General features: G+C 40.4%; 1 protein-coding gene across 3 annotated transcripts in view; it reads left to right on the top strand.

The window, feature by feature from the left end:
* Positions 1-20,234, top strand: part of MAST4 (microtubule associated serine/threonine kinase family member 4) — a 550,485-nt gene that overhangs the window by 285,470 nt on the left and 244,781 nt on the right. For all 3 annotated transcript variants that reach the window (XM_024753080.1, XM_024753083.1, XM_024753082.1), the window contains one exon: positions 9,584-9,615. In XM_024753080.1, the coding sequence (XP_024608848.1) occupies positions 9,584-9,615 (32 nt within the window). The remainder of the gene's footprint in view (positions 1-9,583; positions 9,616-20,234) is intronic.

Raw genomic sequence — 20,234 nt, 5'->3', positions numbered from 1 at the left:
TTGCTCGACAGAACTGTGCCCAGGTTCTGCATTCAGAGAGGACAAGGTAGGCGTCCTGAGCACTTGCTCTTTGATTTTACCCGTTCCTCTCTTGATTAGAGCTCTTCACTTGTGCCCCAGGTGGCACATCTGATGCGGGTATCACACTTCAGTAGTAATGGCTGACACCTAGGGTGCTGGTGTGTTCAGGAGCTGTGCTGCATGCAGGATGTGCGTTCTCAGTCGTCTTCTCGACACCTTATGGCATCGATTGTAATATCCTCATTTTATAACTTAGAAGACTAAGTCTTAGAGAAGTTAAAGAGATTTTTCAAGGACATTTTCCAGCGTTGACTTACATTAGAATATAGGTATATCTGACTCTAGATCCTATTCATTTCATCACTATGAAGTATACAATGGGCTTAAATAAGTATTTTTGTTTAGCGTAAAGTTTGGCTGATCTAATATACATTTTCTTGTTTTGCTTCCTTTGTTGCAAAGGACTGTGGCTCCTCTCATTTGATCAAAAGTGACACACTTTTGCTTGAAAGAGACAGTATTTTGTTCTTTAAGAAGAAAATGAAGACATAAAATACCGTATGACTGTGGGCTGGAGGCTCCTAATCTTGAGGAAATAAATGCACCTCATTTAGTATATAGTAAGCACTCAATAAACTGGAGATGTTATTAACATTAAATACTAGTCATTACTCAGCAAACCCTGCAGAGAAACATGGAGACTTAGGAGGCAGACTTCCCTTATATAATACTGAATTGGAAGGCTTGAGATTCCCAAGTTTAATTTTTTGATGTCAAGGGTGTAGTTAGGAAGCATCAAAACCCCTAGTAATTGGCTGGAAAGGAAGCTTGTTTCATTTGCTCATTGACTTGGGGTTAACTGATGATTTGACTTGATATGCTTTTTCTACTTAAAAAGGTCGGTGTTAAAAGCAATGTGTTTGCAAGGCTTTGCTTCAAATAAAACCAGAGTCTATAAAAATAATTTAAGTGGGAAATTTGCTTAGAAAGAGCTGCAAAGCTGTGTTGTAACATTCCTTTCTAAGAGTAATTGCCAGTGTGTTATCAGCTATGAATGCAACTTGATAGCCTACATGAGGGGAGTCTGTGGTACAGATACACCAGATCTTACTTGGTGATGAAAAATAATTAAACTGCTCTGCACTCAGGCTGCTGCAGGTTCAAAGACAAGCTAAGCCATTTACCAGCTCTGTGACCTTGTGTTGCTACTTAACTGGTCTGTGCCTCAGTTCTGTCAAACGGAAATAATAGTGAAAATTAAGATAATGTACATCACCATGCAGTAAACGTTAGGGACTGTTACTAGATGGGTGAAGGCAGATGGGCTTAGTAAAGAAAAACAATTCCCACCAATTGTGTAAAAATTTTAAAGTGGAGGAGGGGTTTGTGATGAATGATATTTAACTTTCATGCAAGAAAGACCTGCGATGCCCACCTTTGCTCTTATCTTACTTTGCAAATCTATCCCACATTCCCTGCCATCTGGGACTCTCTGGTCTAAATTAAATGGTTTCGCCATCCCCTTATCAACATTCAGATTTCCATTATTTAACTTTTGGATGGCCCTCTTCCCTAATCTCTGGATGGAGCCCTGCCCTTAGCTCCTAATGTTCTAAACCTTCCCAAGAGTTAAGCATTTCTTTTCAACTCCGGTAGATCCTATACACACGCTTCTCTCTTGAATTTGCCCCTCCCCTCTTTCCCCACTACCTCTTTCTTAGTCCTGGCACTGGGCTATGCTTCCTGGGCAATTGAATAAGCGTCTGAGTTAATTTCCCGTGTGTCTTCCATAAGCCATTTGACACCCCGATACCAGAGTGATCCTTTTTGACGTGTAAGTTTGACCATCTTATTCTCCTACTTAAAATGTTCCGTGAGCTCCACATTGCCTATGGGATAAAGACAGACTCTTCCAAAACCCTTCTATGATTTGCCTTGTCCCTGCCTCTGTTCTCATGTCCTGTTGGTTTTTTCTTTCTACCCTCAGTTCCGGCCATTCCAAGTTTACTAAGAGCTGTGTACTGTTTCACTCCGCCGTACTTTGCAGCATCCGTTCCCTCTTCTGGAATGCCCCTTTCCTCACCCACTCCTGAGGCTGCCTAGCCAACTCCCAGTGGCCGTGGAAGAAAGACCAGGCTTAAGTATTGCATCACTTGGGAATATTTGAATTGTAAGGAACAGAAACCACAGGTTAAACTGGTTTAAACAATAAAGGGACTCGATTGACTCTCGTAACTGAGAAATCCAGGTATAAGCAAGACTAGATCCTTTGTTTCAAAGACATCACCCAAGACCCAGTTTCTACCTGTCTTTCTTTTCTGTCACCTTCTACCCTGCGGCTGTCATTAGCTTCTTGGGGTTAATGATCCTCCTTTCCTGTTAACTCTCTTGGAAAAAGGAAGGCATTCTTTCCCAGGAGCCTGGAGCAAACATTGTTTTGCATCTTGTTTTCCCAGATTGAATCAGATGCCATCTCTGAACCAATTACTTTGGCTCAGACGATGAACTTTGTCATTAGCTTAATTTAACCTGAGCTAAGCCTGGAGGTTGAGAATAGCTCAGTTCCACCAGATTTTGTTATCATGAATAATGGGGAATATCACTGGGCAAGAAACAATCCTGACTCTCCTTAAAGAAAACTGATCGCCCCCTCCCTTGGTACTATTGGAAAAAACCGCTATTCCAGGCCTTTCCACACTATAGAAAAAGCAAGCCAAGTCCTTTATGCCCAGTGCCTGGCATAGCACTTGCCTCAGCAGCCTTTACTAAAAAGTGTGCAATTGGTTAAAAGAACCCCATTTTGCTTGCTTTAATCCCCACGTGTGCCCCTTGTTTTCACCTTTGGCAGAAGATTTTGTCTTCTCGGTTTCTGAAATTACGGAACTCCAAGTAAATTGCTTCAGTTTTCCTTTGTTCTTCTTTAAAAGGTACCTGTTTTTACTTGTACTTTTCTCCCTCTTTAGAGGAAAAGCTGCCCTCCTTTTTTTTTTTTCTTAAATTAAAGGCAACCCTCTGTGCTCATGTCCTCATTCAGACTCCCCTCCCTGTCGTTCACAACACCACTCTGGCCTGCTCGCCAGCACTTTCACATTGGAGTGTAGGGGGAAAATTGGGGCTGGGTGTCGTAGGTTCGCGTTTTGCTTCCACCGTCTCCTGGCTTTGCGATGCTGGGCAATTGCTCATCTCTGGGCTTTCCATGGGAAGGCTGGCGTGTCCTGCCAAACAGCCAGGTGAGTTTGTTAAGAAATTCATAGACTCCATTTCGGATAGGATTTTATAAAACTCAAAGAGCTAGACACCCATATTGTGACTGAGAAACTCTGTGTATGGAGAGGGCCTGTGAGGCGAATGCCTAGTCTTGGGGACGATGGCCATTGATTTGAATTCACGGGAGAAAAAGCCAACCCAGAGAGAAAGGAAGGCAGTAACTACTTCTGTTTTTTAGGAGAAAGTGAGTATGCAGTTGCGATAGAGTAAAATTTACGTGAAAACGCAGCAAGGATTTTGTGTGTGTACCTTTCACGGTTTATTTTGTTGAACTTTACTACCGCAGGTAAATATGTTAACGTGCACTGTGGTTATAGACACAGAAACAGAATGAAATAAAACCTGCAAGAAAGGAGGGGTCCTTTAGGGTTCTCCACCCATCTCACATTCCCACTGAGTGGTATTTTACAGGATGAACAGTTTGAATGTCTAGGCATCTCTGTAGAGGTCTACCTACTGCTTCTCCAGCTTCATTCTACAGACTTTTATGCACAGAGCTATGTACTGTATGGGCAATTCACTGGATTTTTCAAGAGGTTTGAACATAAGCCCCTTTTGTGTGCAGCTGTGTTTCAGAACCAAGCCTGATTCTGTAAGATCTGGTTCTGTGGTGTGAACTTTTCTGTCCTCTGCTTCTGCCTTCACAAGTAACTCAGAAATGGAGGCCAGAAAAATGGGGCCAAAAACATCCCTTTAAAAGAGCCAGTCCCTTGCTGAGCCTATACCCCTAGCTAAATGTACACCCCATCAGGTAGGGAGAGTTCCATTTGGGGTACCCTTCCTTGCCCTACAGTGCTTCCCACTTGGAAAGGAAATTACAAAAAACCCTAAAACTTCACTACTCTGATGACAGCCAGAAAAGTAGTATTCCATAAAGAAAAAAATCCAAAGGCAAACCAATAGGCCTTAAGGGTACTTAAAAGTACCAGCCGCCACGAAACAACGTATACACACAACTCCCTCTCCATCTCCAGGGTGGTGTTCAGACATCGGTATCTGTAAAAGCTCCCTTGGTGACACTGATGTGTAGCCGGACTGCATTCAGAACCACTGTTTGAGCTGAATTAGCTCATCCCCTTTTATTTTCTCTCCCCTGTTAACATTTATTCATTCAAATTATACTGCATAATCCTGCACCTGGTGATATCTCTTTTGCTGTGTGTGTTTCCCCAAGTAGCTTTTAAATCTGTCTTATTTTATTTCCTCCTTACGTGTCCCTAACGGTGCCCGATACACTGCTTCCCACATCTCAGCTCTTTGCAGAAACTCAGGCGTGATCACGCTGGCTGACACCTGGCAGTAATGGGACACTCGCGGGGAGTGGGGACCTGCCAGAGTGCTGAGGGGAAGGTGCTGGGACAGTGGAGAGGTCCTTCCTGGAGGCTGAGCCCCAGTTGAGCCTTGAGCAGCAGAGGTGTCCTAACGGGCCGTCCCCCAGATGTGGTCATGTTCTCTGGGGGTTAATTTCCTAGTTCCCACCCATTTTCTGCCCTTGTCTGTGCAACAATCCCGTCACTTGTGTGAGAGCTGGTGTCTAGCCAGTAGTATTTTTACTTGCTAGCCTCATTCAGTTTGTGTTGTTTGAAGAACCCAGGGTCTGCATAGTTCAGCACATCATTTAACAGGGCGTAGTGTGTAGCAGAATTCTCCCCGCTTGTAGATTTTAAGTGGTCCTGTATATATACATATAGGTATATGTGCCACTTCTTTTTCTGTTCTCTCTTCTCCTGTCACTTCCAGCACACGGTTTTATGTACCATCTTATACAATAATGAGTTCAAAGTCTATTTTCAGCCCCGACCTCTCTCCTGAACCCAGGTTCGTTTGTCCAACCACCTGCTTGGAAATTTTTCTTTGGATTTCTTACAGACATCTTGGATGTGATGTATCCAGATAGGACCGTTCTTCCCTCAAACTCCCCCTGCACAGGCCAAGAACTTTTACTCTTTCTGGCTTTCTCTTCCATCTTCCACATCCAGTTCTTTTGTATATTCTGTAAAAACATATCTCAAACCTGACTGCTTCTCAACATCTTCACTGATGGTCCTAGTCACAAGCTTCTCTCACTTAGATTATTTCTATAATCTTCTAAAATACTGGGTTAAATATGGCCTTAAAATAAGCATAGAATATTTCGATATTTATTCATACATTCCATGCCCTAGCCTACACACACACACACACACACACACGTCTTTCTTTCTCCTTAGCTCTCTCTTTCTTTTTAGAGAACTTTAAAAAAAAAATTGAAATCATTTTAGATTTATAGAGAAGTTGAAGACAGTTGAATCTCTGCATACCCTTCCACCAATTTCCCCTAATGTTAACATCTTAAGGTAACCTTAATACATTTGTCAAAATTATGAAATTGACATTAGTACATTACTATTAACTAAACACTTTATTTGGATATCACCAGGTTTTCCACTACTGTCCTTTTTATGGTTCAGAATCCAGTCTATGATCCTACATTGCATTTCGTCATCGTTCTCCTGAGTCTTCTCTGACCTGTGACAGTTTCTCAGTTGTTCCTTGTTTTTCACAACCCTGACAGTTGTTCTGTAGAATGTTCTGTAGAATGATCCTCAGTTTGGTTTTCCCCGGTACTTTTTCCAGGATGAGACTGGAGTTAAGGATTTTTAGGGAGAATGCCACAGTGGTGAAGTCTCTTCTCATGACATCGTATCAGGGGCACATGGTACCTATGATTATTGTTGGTAACATTAATGTTGGTTGGTTCAGACGGTGTCTGTCAGGTTTCTCCACTGAAAAGTTGCTACTTTTCCTTTTCCCTCCTCCGTCTTTGGAAGGGAGTCACTAAGTCCAGCCCACTCTCCAGAGGAAGAGAATTAAGCCCCACCTCTTGAAGGAGGGGATATTTTATTTGTAATATAATATTTGTAATATGATATAAGATCTCCTTTCTCTTTTAAATCATAAAGTGGCCCATCAGTTAAAAAGAATAGTTCAAAGATTTCTTAAATACATGTGGCGTGTGTTGCCATGTTGTTTTATTTGTGTATGTATAACTATTAAATACGTATTAAATAGTATATATTGTTTAAATTGCCATTGTGGAAATTGCTTGTACATGTTAAACATTGCAGCAATTTCTCAATTGCCTTTATGAACGAGACAAGTTATCTTCTCCTTTTGAGGCCAAGGCTGGCTGAGGAGAGGGGCAGGATCATTTGTTATGCTTTCTTTTCTTCCCAGACTCACAGAAATTCTCTTTCAGTACTTGAGGAATCTGTGTGTTCTCAGTCTTATCAAGAGATCACAAGAAGGTAAACAGAGTTCTTCGATTAACTTTGTCTTTATTTTCAAATGCACGTATTTGCTAGTCAACATTTTTAGAAAGGGGGGCAAAGGAGATCATATTTTCAAGCAAGTAATGATACACAGCAATTCTAAAAAATATTAGATGTCACTGAAAAATCAATATCAATGAAAATAATTTTAAAATTTTAATATTCATAAATACACATGCATTTCTTTAACCTGTGATGATTAATAATCACATAGATTTTAGTTCAGATGGACGCTTCTTGCCCTTTTTTCTCTCTCTGCCCCCCTTCCCTTCTCTATTCTTAATCTGATGCTAATTTTTTACACATGTTCCAAATATACTAAGCACAAGCTTTGGTTTATGACCGGAACCAATACCACATGTCTTATCTAATTATGTAAGTATGGTTTAGTGACCTTATCCTGACATTAAGAGAATAAGGACACACACACACAGTACCACTAGGATTGGGGCAGTAAGTGCCTTGATATTGCTTATTTGCGTCCAGCCCGTGCAGTTTGATCAGTGGATGGTCCCTCCCCACGCAGCAGGACAGCAGCCCCTCCTGGCTCTGTCGGCAATCGCTTAGCCCTCTTGGGATTTGCGGGCTTTTGCAGCCACTGTTCACAAGGTCTTGGCCACAGCACATTCATTTCTCTCACTTTATTACCATCGCATCTGATTCCAATTTGCTAGCAAATTGAGTTTCCAATTCCAAGCCTGACATTCAAGCCGTCAGGTGGATTAGCTCCTCAGCCTGGTTAGCACAGACCCTGCAGGTCATTGACAGTGGCCTATTAAATGTCCTGGAACCTCGGCCGCCGTCCCGGGGAGCAGCAGTGCGGGGTTACCCACTGTGACCTTTCTTCTTGTTTAGAACTCATAATTCTAGACCTGTTGGAAGGGCTTTCTGATTAAAAACAGAGTCGGTTTTCATCCCTTATCTTGCCGTTTCAGCAGTTTCTTCTCATAGCAAAGCAGCCAGCTTACAGTCGGGTCATTTGGTGGAATATGATTGATTGAACTGTTTGGGGATCATTTATTTGGCCCTTCTCCTCTTATATCTTCTGAGTGATCTGTTTGCGTACAGAACTGAAACAACATCTGACTTATTTTTTTTTTTCTGTTTTTAATGATAGCACCTCAGGTACACCTCCTTTTCTTTTAATACTGCTGTCAGATGAACTTACTAAACAGCACTACTTACTTATTTAATTAAGCTCTAGGCCTTTTGCTACGTAGTGGGTCTCAGTAATTTCTTTTTTTTTAATTGACGTTTATTTGATTTATAATGGTGTGTTTTAGGTGTACAGCACAGTGATTCAGTTACATATATGTATTCCTTTTCAGATCAGTAATTTCTTTTTAAAAGAAACCCTCTGGTGAATGATTACTTCTAGGCAGTTCTCCTTTTTTCTTTTTTTCTTTTTTTAACCTGAATACAAACAGATTTCTCAGTGCTTGTCATAACCCAAGACACACGTAGAGACAATTACTCATTGGTGTTCTATTTACGTTTCAGTTCCCAAGGAAAACTGTCTTGGTCAAAGACTTTACTCTTCTCATTAGAGGCTTTAGTAAATAAAGGTATATTTATGTTTCAGAATCAGGGAGCCAACTTCAGCAAACGCTGTAATTTCTTGGGGCTAATGAAGGATTAAAGAAAAACTCGAAACAAAACAAAACAAAAGCATTTCACCACTGAACCCTGCAGTCCGTGAAAAGAAAATGGTTAGCTATTGGGAGAAGGAAGGAAATACTCTGTCCCTAAAATTGCTTTTTTTTTTTTTTTCTTGCAATTAAACAGTGATCTGATTATTATAACTCTGTATCAAAATATATTTTCCAGTTAATAAGTGAGTAAAGTAATAACTTTGGATAAGTTCTATTTAAGGCAGGATCCTCCTCTGGGCTGCTGCTCTTAAGTCCATTTTTTGTAAGCTGTGATGGAGCAAATTGCATGGTTTAGAAGTAAGATGTGAGGCCACAGGCCATGACAAACATTTAAGGATCCAATAAAAATAGGGAACAGGAAAGGTGAGTTTGAAGCTGAAGGGGAAGCACCTTTCAAAAAATGATGCTTGAGCTCCTGGCAGGCAAAAAAATAAATGATAATTATGGGAAGGAAAGCCCAAATTTAGGCGTTCAAAGTTTGAGTTAAAATAGCCAGGTGACTCATTACTTCCTATTCTTTAATTATTGTCATCAAGTAATCATTCTCGAGTGCCCAGGCTTCTGAAAGCTCCATCAGTGGGTGGAGGTACTTCTGTATCCCTTTTTGTTTGTTTGTTTGCTGGGTTATTTTGTTTTATTTTCCCATAGACTCTCTCTAGAAAGGTAGATAATGATCTTAATTTGAGATAAGTGTAAGAGCATCCTTTGAAACTATAAAGCACTATATTAATTGTTGTTGCTGTCTGGTTACCTTTTTAGAAGTTTGTTAACCTACTTTTAAATATCCTTAATCATAAGTCACATTTGTTTTAAGAAATAATACCAGAACGAAAACTTTTGCTCTATTTCTTTTTTAAATTATAATCTTTGGTAGACATAATGTTTTGCATGAGTTTATTTCTGTTGGAGGCAAATAGTCTGATTTCACTACCCTTTTCATTTCACCTTTCACTTAATTATAATTCTGCAAAATTTCTCCTCCTCCTTCTGTTTCCTTTTTGGATAAGTTCTCTGGTTGCTCAGATTTCCCTTACCCTCAATTATAGGGTCACGTAGCTCAACTCAGTATTTGACTGTCATTGCTTTGGGAGGATTGATGTCTTTTCTGCTCTGGAATTTAGGTAAACAGGGTTTGTACGTCAAATGCAGTGTATAAAGGGAACAATGTCAGAAGGGATCCAGCATAAAATAATTACACTAAAACCTTTTCAGTATAGAAAATGCCAAATAAAGCATAATAAGGATGATACATTTTATGTTACCTGTTTGGTGTCCTAGTAGTTTAAGGTTAATGTAGCATCTCATATACATGTTTCGTTTTTTCTTTTGCAGAAGGAGCTGAGTCTCCCCAGAAGAGGAAGTCTGTAAGTAGAATAATTTCTTTATTGATTCATTTGTATTCTGGGATACAGTTTGTAATGTCATTATTCTCTGACTTGTTAGATTTTCAATGGCAATCAGAAGATTAATGATAATCAACTGAATTAAGAAAACACAAAGCTTTGCATTTATTTATAAATGTCAAATATTAATGATTTCAAGATAAGTTGAAGAAAGTTTCCAGGGTTCCTTATGGGCATTGTAAGCCAAAATGCATATTTATTCCTGGGATAATCTTTTTTTTTTTTAATATTACTTTATTTGTTTATTTATTTTTATACAGCAGGTTATTCCTGGGAGAATCTTAAATTTAAAAATTCTATTATGTAATCAAGCAAAAACATTATTTGGTCTGCAGATAGTTTAAAATGATCGGACTAAAGAATTAGTGCTTATCTACATGATCTGGAATTCTATGATCTTTATACTATGAATTTTATGCAGAGTAAATGATATACTTTTGCCTCTGAATTGATGAAGATTTTGCATCAGCTAAACTTTCTATTAGATCTAGACCTTACTGCACCGATTCATGTAATGCTCTTATATTAAAATAGCAAATTTGTGAACATTGACTTGATTTCTTTATAGTATGTTTCCACCTTTTATATTTAAGGCTGATAATATATTTGCATAAATCATAGTTTTTTGCATCAGCAAGTTGCAGAATGAAGTTAATTGCCTTTAATATTCTACTAAGGTAGATTTACTATCGACTAGTACTGTGTAAGGTCTGGTCTAGAAATATTTGGATTTGGTATCTGATTTATGCTGAATTTAGTGGATGGGGCAATGTCCTTTTAAAAAAAGTAAGTCTAATATTTAAGATAAATTCATGCAAATCTCAACTTGGAGGATTAGAAACGTATGTGGTGACTGTTGTAAGAATTCATTCTTTTGACTCAATTTTGGGAAATTTCAGTCTTTGCGTCTAGGAACCAAAACTTCGTGAACCATGAACATTTTATTGCCCTCCATTTTGGTCTGTACTTTTTTAGTTGCCAGGAGAACACTGGGTCAGTATTCTTGGAGAATGTGCCTAAATAAATGTTTACTCGCTCCCGACTTACATCTCTGGACACTACAGGTTAACGGCCTAATAGTTTAGCATCGGAAATGTCCTTAGAATCAAAAACTTCCATTCTCCTGCCGTATGATTAGGACTCTTTTGCCTAGACTTGTAAAAGTTTGAACTTTTTGATATTTCCCAACGTGATGAGAAATCAGAAACAAGAAAAACAGAAATATCTACATAAAATATCTTTGTAGACAAAAATCTCTTTTCCTTCATAATTTTGTACGCTTAAAGCATCTTAGGCTTGTCTTGTATACTTTATTTAAGAACTTTAGAACTTTAATCAGAGCTTCCTTTTAGCCTTTATGATAAATGGTGCTTTTTTTTTCCTGTTTAAGTTAGTATGTTTCCTATAAATTATTATTACAATAATGTTAGTTAGCAAAGTAGATTCCTTATACCTACTGAAGGGCCATATCTCCTTTTGCACTTGTGTAAGTCTCAATTCTGTTCATGTTAGCTGATAGCCATGAGTTGATGGGGGAAATACACGATAAGGAAAATATTTAAATTTCTCTGTTTGAGAGCACGGTTTTTTTAATAAAAAAAAAAAAAGTGATGATGGCATCAGTTTGTTTGGAGTACATGCTTTGAATACTTAGTAAGATAGAATTACATTTGAGCCAATTAAACTCCCCTCCTAATAAAAATCAGTTGCTCTATCAATCAGATGATGGGAATAAAAATCATATATATATATATGTCAACATAAATCTACCTTTTTAAGTGAACTTTGGAAAACTTAATAATTGCAAGTAAAGCAAACAAGAAATAAACATGCTATTTTAAAATTTTCTATTAAATACAAGTATTCCCCAAAGAATTAATGACATGACATAGATGTTCTGGGATGTGATGCCACTCTGAGTTTCCAGTGACCACCACACAGGATGCCAGTCATTACTCTCCTCATGCAAGGTTCTTTTATGACTTTGAGAAAAAGAAAATACTTATAAGATAAATGCTTAAGTGATTTTAATACAAATCCGATGAAGAAGAGCACAGGTGTGTTTTTATTAGGTATGGGTGCTAGCCCGCATAATGGTACCTGATCATTAAACCTGTTAACACTTCCTCTGTCTATTTACTGCATAAATGCTTTCAAGTCTTTTATTACCTTCTCCCAGAAAGACTGAGGATTTGATCCTGCTCTTCTGTTGAGTTGTCTTTCCATGTCAACAGCAAGCAACTGTGCAATGTGATGTATTCCTCGTTGTCTATGGTACCCGGCAATGCGACTGAACTTGTCAGAGGGGGTGTACCTTCAGAAAAGCTGTGCTCTTGGAAGAAGGCACCTGATTTTGTTATATCTGCCACTTTTAATGTGTATGCCTTGAAGATAATATTTTAAAAATGCACTTCCATCATTCAGACACATAGATTTATCAGATTTTTAAAAAATTTTAGTATTGTCTATAAAAAATTTTAAGTAAGCTTATAGAAAATGTTTGTCTGGAATCATGTGATAAAAACATATTTGTTATATAAAGCATGTATATAGTATATAACAGTTAAAGCTTTTACAAATAAAAGAACACAGAAAATAGGCTTTTCTTTTTATTACTAATTGAAAAGGATAAAAAAGCAACCTATATTCTTTCTAGAAAAAACGTAATACAGATCCCCACTAATTTGTAATTTACGATCATTTTCTCAAGGACTAACTTGAAGTCTGTGTTTCACAGGTGTTTTAAAAGGTTGCAAAGACAATGATGTGACTTTTCTTTTTTTAATGGTGCAAGGGTCAGACAAGAGAGATCAAGGGAACTTCTTTCTAGACCTGATGTTATTAAAAAACCAAGTGACCCCCGATCAGTTTTCCAGAGGCTCTTCCAGCCCTTTACCAACTTCAAGGTCCCAAATCCCGTTTCTACTCTAGCTCCCCGTATGGGTGGATTTTAGCTAGCTGTCTTCTCCTTACAAAGAGTAGCCATTTTCCCAGATTCTTCTAGCATGTTCTTGTCTTTCTCCTTGGAACAAAAGTTGCCATACTCTCTGCTCCCTTTCCTCTCAGCTACCTGTCAAAATCTGTATATCCTTTGAAAAAATCATGATATAGTCATACAATGAAATACTGTACGGCGGGTAGGATGATTGAACTAAAGAAGATGCGTCAACAACTATAATTATAAAAAAAACAAACAATGCTGAGCAAAAGCTAAAAGCAAATTCCAGATACAAGACAACATTTATGTTGTAAAATCTCTAACAGCGAATCTAAACTGTCCATATTTATTAAAAAGTTCCTAGTGCTGTGGGTCCCTTAACTAGTCTTTTGAACTTGGGTCCTAAAATGACATTTCTAAGTGGCAAAGCTCTCTGGGTGGTGTTTGTTTTCTGACAGGGAAAGTGGAAAAAGGGTAAAAGCCCAAGGTGTGAGCTAATGGATGGTTCAGAGCAAAACCAAGGTCCCCTTTAATTTTAAAAGACCCCCTCATGTTTTGTTAATTGCTCAAATAAACAGCTCTCTAGTACAGAGGGAGCTTCTTTTCTTCTCGGAATTCCCTGGAGAGAGGGGCAGGAAATTGGCTGGGACCAGCTCCCTTGCCTCCTCCAATGTTGATTTTTAATGATCTTTAAGACCCCCCGGAAGCCCCCTGCACAGAGAAAGAAACTGCACTATCTCTCCTTAGCAAGTAAATTCTCCTTGCTACCCAAAATTAAAATAGGCTTTCTTCTACGTCTTTTAATTGTGAGCATGAGTGCATTGTTTCATGGAGCCCTGTAGTTCAGGGATCCGTAGGGCTATCTGCAGTTATCCCTTTATTTTAGTAGAACAGTGACTGACACTTGGTCAGTTAGTTTCTTGGCTTTATATTGTTTGGCCACACACATCTAGCAGCAGAAACCCAAAGCAGAAAGCAGCTCCTCCTGTGCACAGAGGCCTGGAGAAGTATGTTTCTGCTGAGAAATTTCTGGGAGTATTGAAAGTATTAAAAGTAATTTAGGGCTTCCCTGGTGGCGCAGTGGTTGAGAGTCCGCCTGCCGATGCAGGGGACACGGGTTCGTGCCCCGGTCCGGGAAGATCCCACATGCCGCGGAGCGGCTGGGCCCGTGAGCCATGGCCGCTGAGCCTGCGCGTCCGGAGCCTGTGCTCCGCAACCGGAGAGGCCACAACAGTGAGAGGCCCGCGTACCGCAAAAAAAAAAAAAAAGTAATTCAGGAGTCTTCTCGGTTTAATTTCAATTTCTCAACCTAGCAGCAATATTAGTGTTTAGCAGCTATTTCTCTCCATAGAGTTTTGTCCCTTCTCCATTCCCCTTTTCCTTTTATCATTATTCTGAAACGGTTGGGGTCTAGTAGGGCTGGCCACGGACTAAGTAGGGTGAGGTGCTGCTGGCATACAATGGTTTCAGGTCTGCTAGGAGGTCCATCTTCCTCTCCACAAAGAAAACAGGCATCTTAAAGCACACTTACCACAGTGCCAGACACCCATTCAGTTGGATCTGTAAGAATTGAAATTCATTCAGTTGGATATTAAAGGTTTTTTCTCCTCGGGGTCTCATTGAAATGTACATACCTTTGGGCACGGTGTCCCTGAGCTGCATTTAGCACAGCAGAACACGAGTCATTGATGGGATGCTTCTGGTGGTCTGGCGACAGACAAGGAGAGCTGTTGTCAAGAACCATTTTGCCACATGGATAAGTTAACAAGTATATGAAAAAGGTGATAAACTTGTCTCACGTCTTTCCCATATTGTCTCTCTTGGGCAGGAGCAGGAAAGGGTGTTTGGGTGGGATGGAAGAATGGAGTGAGCCACAGAGGGAAAGAGTGTTGTCACAGTGCTTAGGATGACAGAGGCAGAGGACCCCGAGGTTTACTGGAAGCTTCTGGGTGGAGCGGGGCCTTCTGGACTCAGAAGACAGTTTGTCTCACTGTAATTAGATTGAACTGGGTGCACTGGATTAGGATACTTCTTAGGTTGAAATTCCTCGTTTTGAGACGAGATAGGAAGTGACCTTCTGTGTCATTGGAGAGGCTCACGTGGATGTCATTGGCATCTGTAGGTGTGTGTATTTTTCAAAAAGAAGACGTATGTTCAGGCCAGTTGTATTTCAGCCAGAGCATGCTGCCTTGATGGGCTGTTTAGAAAAGCACTTTGAGTAAAATGAGGTTATTTCTAGAATGCAAGGAGAGGCAATCACCTTGGTTTTACAACGGAGTCAAATTGGATTTACGAGATTTTCAGTAAGGTGAAGGTAACCTTTTCTGAAAGAGAGGGAAGGGGCTTAATTCAAGCAAAATAAAGGGCATGTAAACTGTATTTGGATAAGTTTTAAAATAAATTTAGTTTTCTTCTTAGTACATTCTTCCCTCCTACCCCTACAAATATTGAAACAACAAGAATTCAAAATGCCTATCGTCGAAGCCAAATGGAAGTCCAGTGTCATTTTGAATGTTAGAAACCCAGCAACAAAATGAAGAAAAAATTGAGTGTTGCATCTGAATTAGCATTTAAAGTGGCATGTTTATATAAAAACAGAATGGTGTAATATATCCTGAGAGTAAAGAGAGGATTTCAGACTGTGAAAGAATGTCAATTGCATTTGTATATTCATCGAATAGCCAGTTTGGTATTTGGTATGTATTTGCAGCATCCTGTATCACGCCTGCATTCATCTTCTGTGAGGGGGCTGAGGGAGGAGACCGGGGAGATAGAAGCAATGTAGGATTGATCTTCTCACCTTGGAAAATTATTAGGAAGACCTTAGTTTTGCTCCGTGGGAGGGAAAGTCGGGTCACCTAGGGAGGTTTATCAAAAAACGTGTGTGTGTGTGTGTGTGTGTGTGTGTGTGTATGTGCGCGCATTTCCAAACACACTTGGGAGCACAAATCAGAATCTGCGCATATGTGCGTTGGGGGCAGAGGCAGGGGGAGTAACGAGGCTTGTGGACTTTCAGCCCATTCTCAGGGTGAATCTGAAATGCCACCCCTAGATGAGAACTGCTGTTCTCAGGAGAGCTTCAGGGTGTGTTTAATGGCAAAGCGGGCTTCTGGATGTCCAAAGGCATGAGGGTAAATTCTCTATTTCATATTTCTCAGAATGACTTTATAGCAAGCCTGAGTCAGACAGGAATTTGGAGACTTTTTCAGTGAACATCTTTTCAGCAAGCCTTGTGGAGGGTGGCCCACTGCAGCAGGTGGGTGCCTGCACTTTCTCACTAAAAGCCACCCTCTAAGGTCTGTTATTCAGTAGGCATTTCAGAGCCACACGGCCTAGGTTCAATCTTACCTCTGCTGTTTAACCAGCCTGTGACCTTCAGAAGGTTACTTAACCTCTATGTGTCTCTGTTTCCTCATCCATAAAAGTATGTATGCAGGGCTTCCCTGGTGGCGCAGCGGTTGAGAGTCCGTCTGCCGATGCAGGCGACACGGGTTCATGCCCCGGTCCGGGAAGATCCCACATGCTGCAGAGCGGCTGGGCCTGTGAGCCATGGCCGCTGAGCCTGCGCATCCAGAGCCTGTGCTCGCAACCGGAGAGGCCACAACAGTGAGAGGCCCGCGTACTGGAAAAAAAAAAAAAAAAAGTATGTATGCTATTCTATCCTGGAATGTTTTGAGGATTAAATTAGTTAATATCTGTAAAATGTTTATAACCGTGCCTGGCATGCAGTAAGCTCTATGTAAGTATTTTATTAAATAAAACACAATGGGAATTAAGGCCCCCCTCCGACTTATTTTTGTCCGATAGCGTTAGGCAAAAGATTGCCAGTAGGCTGAGGAAGCTCCCTTAAAGCCAGATTATTTGAGTAGCATTTTCTGGGGTGGGGGGACAACTTTGTTTACCAGCCCTTCCATCAGGGGAGAGGTGTTACATAGGGTGGCTGACCCCCGTATCCTTGGGTAGATCTTTCCTGTGTCCCTCCACAGTCAACACTGGTATCGGGAGGTTTCTAGGTGTGTGAGGGAGACAGACCCCACACATGTTGTGTATCATGAAGCTGAGAGGGAACTCCCTGTGCTCAGTGGCCCCTCTTCTAGAATAATCCATCACTAGAAAACTGCCCATCCTTCTCAACATAGTATATAGGTTACTTCTTGAAACTGTGTTTTGAGACAGACAGGTATTGAGGAAAATGAAGTGGGATATTATAGATGTCCACTTAGAAAAGTTTAATCCTGGGATTTCAGAGCTGGAAGAAACCTTAACAGAAAACTAATTTTAAATACCTTTGTTTGGTAAGTGAAGAACCAACAGCTGCAGAGGACTTGAGATTTGCTTGTGCCCAGACTGTTTCTTCACTGTGAACTGTGGCCACAGTTTAGGGGTCCCACCCACCAGCGAATGGAAAGCAAATTTTCCTTCTTCAGGGCAATACATTTGAGTTAGAAAAAGATAATGAGCAAGGGTGTGGTAGCGTTTTGTTCTCTAAAGACATGAATTACAGCATCGACATCCACAGTATGGGTCATGTAAAGGGTAGACCTCACAGAGTACACTTGACTTCACCCCGCTCGTCATGGTTTCTTTGAACATTTTGGAAAGCATGGCCTCAAACTCTTCTTAAGAGTTTACACTTAAAACTGCAACCAGAGGGAAAACCTTGTCACATACCAGCACCACCAGGATACTGAGTTTACTCAGACTTGTAATGAGACTAGTGATGGCTGCACTGGTGGGTATGGCAGTCCCCACTGTGGTAACTGGCAGTCCCCAAAGGAGTCCATCGCCCAGTGAGACATGTGAGCAGGGCAGCTGAATTCTGTATTGTTCTCCTGACCCTGTTGTATAGTAAGTCGGGCTCTCTGAGGGGAACCGTCGAGGTGGGTTGTGGCTAGAAGATTTTGCCTATGTCTTGGTGTTCCTCCTTAGAATCTCTACTTTTTCCTCTGCCATTCTGACTCCTGAGAATTAGAATCCCCACTCTTTGACTCTTTGTGGCAGCTGACTGTCAAACGTAAGTGACTGGGGGGAAAATATCCTAGGGTTTCCTTCTCTGTTTTTCGGCAGTAGAGGCCTCAACTTCTAAGAATTCTGGCATGTCATTTCTTTCATCTGAATACACATGCCTTGTCTTTGAACATGTTGTTATATAAAGTCACCTCTTTTGGGATGAAGACGAGGATTAGGGCTTTTCCATGCTTCTGTGTTGGAACGTAAGACGTGCCCATAGAACATGCCAGCGCCCTACACCTCTCTTCCCAGTGGCCTCTGGACTCTGCTTCACCTCAGACATCGCCCGGGTATCTTTTGACTCATAGCACAAGGAAATTGTATGCAGATAGTTCCGTAAATACAATTGCATGAGAAGAAAATGCTTTATTAAGTATATTCTATGGGGCTTCCCTGGTGGCGCAGTGGTTAAGAGTCCACCTACCGATGCAGGGGACACGGGTTCGTGCCCCGGTCTGGGAAGATCCCACGTGCCGTGGCCATGGCCGCTGAGCCTGTGCGTCCGTAGTCTGTGCTCCGCGGCGGGAGAGGCCACAGCAGTGAGAGGCCCGCGTACCGCAAAAAAAAAAAAAAAAGAAAAAAAAAAGTATATTCTATGAATTTTATCGGCATGTGGAAAAGGGTGCCTAGCATGGAAGGGTAAATTAAAAAATTTTTTTTAAGAATGAAAATTCTAATGATAATAAATTTAAATAGGCATAATATATCAAGGGGAAGAATTTTTAAATGCCCCTTTTCTAGAACTATAAAGTAATCTTTCAAGAAATATTTGCCTATTTTGTAGATGCTTAGGTGAAATTATTCTTCCCTATTAGAAAATATTAATTTGGTCTAGGCGTGCTTTTCATTGTGCAGGAAGAATGATTTCTAACTTTTGTCGTGTCCTAGAGATCAGCGAGATTAACTTCGTGGTGACATTAGCCCTGGTTGCTGAGCTCCTACTAAACCCCGATTTTCCAATGCTGATTCTACTGTTATTGGTGGTGGAGGTGTGTGCTTTTACTTAGGAAGGTCGGCTTTGAGGCAGAGGTTGTCTTTTGGATTTATTTGTATTTTTCAAAAACCGAGGAGGGCATTTTCTTGGAGAAGTTGGCACCCTCTGACATCCCTGTGTCACTGCTGTGGAACAAATGATGTTTACTGCAGGGGCAGTGGGGGATGTCCCCCTGGGCTGGCAGTGGGTCCAAGGGAGGGAGTGGTCTGCTTTCCCGGGCTTCCCTTGGCCTCTCGGCTGAGAGGATTTGCTCTGCACGGGGCGTATGAGTGAGTTCACCAGGGGTTTGGTATTTCAGGGTGTAAAGAATAGTGTTTAGTATCTTAACAAATCAAGAATCAATTACCTGGGAGAATAAGCAGAAGGTTTTTTAATGTCTATGATAAATTAGTTTAAACTCTAAAACCAGTCCTTGTGGATTAAGGAAGCCCTTGGAAGCCGTGGAGTATATTTTTAAAATGCACTTGACATCATACACGGAAATGAAATTAATAGATCAGTACATGGTTTCATGTCTTAGGGGGAACAACGGTGGCTTTTTTTAGCTGGGATTCTAAGGTGTTACCAATTTGTATGTAAATGCAGTTGATTCTGGTAGAATCATGGGGAAAAATAATGTCATCAAACATCTGTTAAAAAGCATGTTACTTATTTATTATCTCTGAGATTTCAGGCCACTTGGCTCTATTCTAATTTTCTTTTTGCTGGAAGATGTTGGTTGGACACATCCTTAAGACCACAGCAGGGGGTGGTGATGGTGGTGGTTATATGGGGAGACACTTAAAAGGAGAATTAAAGCAAACATAGTTCACATTGGTACTTCTCAAGGCTCTGTGTAGTCTCTTCCCACCCATGGACCTTTTATCTACTGTTTAACATCCCCTAGGCTGTATTATGTTAAGTACCCAGGAATTGTGAATTCTATTTGTATTAAACCACAAAAGAAATTAAAACAACAAAACCACTTCCTCTTATGAAATCCCATGTATAGCATGAACCAATTTAGGGTGTCCCAACAGCAGCATAACCCTACATGGTCTAACAGTTAATGTTTTCCCCAACAGCTAACAGTGCTCCTCTCTCCCCTTTAGAAAAAAAAAGAAAAAGAAAAAGCTTGATTGACCTATAATTGGCATACCATAAATTGCACTTAAAATACACAGTATCATAAATTGACATATATGTATATTCACACCTGTGAAACAGACTCCATAGCGAAGGTATTGAAATATCCATCTCCTCCAGAAGTTTCCTCTTACCGATTTGTAATTGCTACCTCCTCCCAGCCCTCACATGCCCAATCAGACAGGTACTAATATTTTCCAACCCTAAAGATTAGTTTGCATTTCCTAAAATTTTAAATGAATGGAACAATACCGTTCATACCCTTTTTTGTCTGGTTTATTTCACTTGGCATAATTCAGCTCTATGGTAGCGTATGTTAATAGTTCCTTACTTTTCTTTCTAAGTAATATCCTATTGGTGGATACACCATAGTTTGATTTTCCATCCACTTAGTGATGAACATTTTGGTTGCTTATAGTTTGGGGCCATCATAAATAAAGCTGTTATACATGACTGGTAAGTTTTCTACCAGCTTGTGGCTTGTGTTTTCAATCTCTTTACAGCATCTATTAA

Source organism: Neophocaena asiaeorientalis, unplaced genomic scaffold, assembly GCF_003031525.2.
Source record: "Neophocaena asiaeorientalis asiaeorientalis breed wild unplaced genomic scaffold, Neophocaena_asiaeorientalis_V1.1 scaffold399, whole genome shotgun sequence".
NCBI classification, from domain to species: Eukaryota; Metazoa; Chordata; class Mammalia; order Artiodactyla; family Phocoenidae; genus Neophocaena; species Neophocaena asiaeorientalis.
The sequence above is the reverse complement of the archived record's forward strand: the minus strand, read 5'-3'. Positions and strand labels throughout refer to the sequence as shown.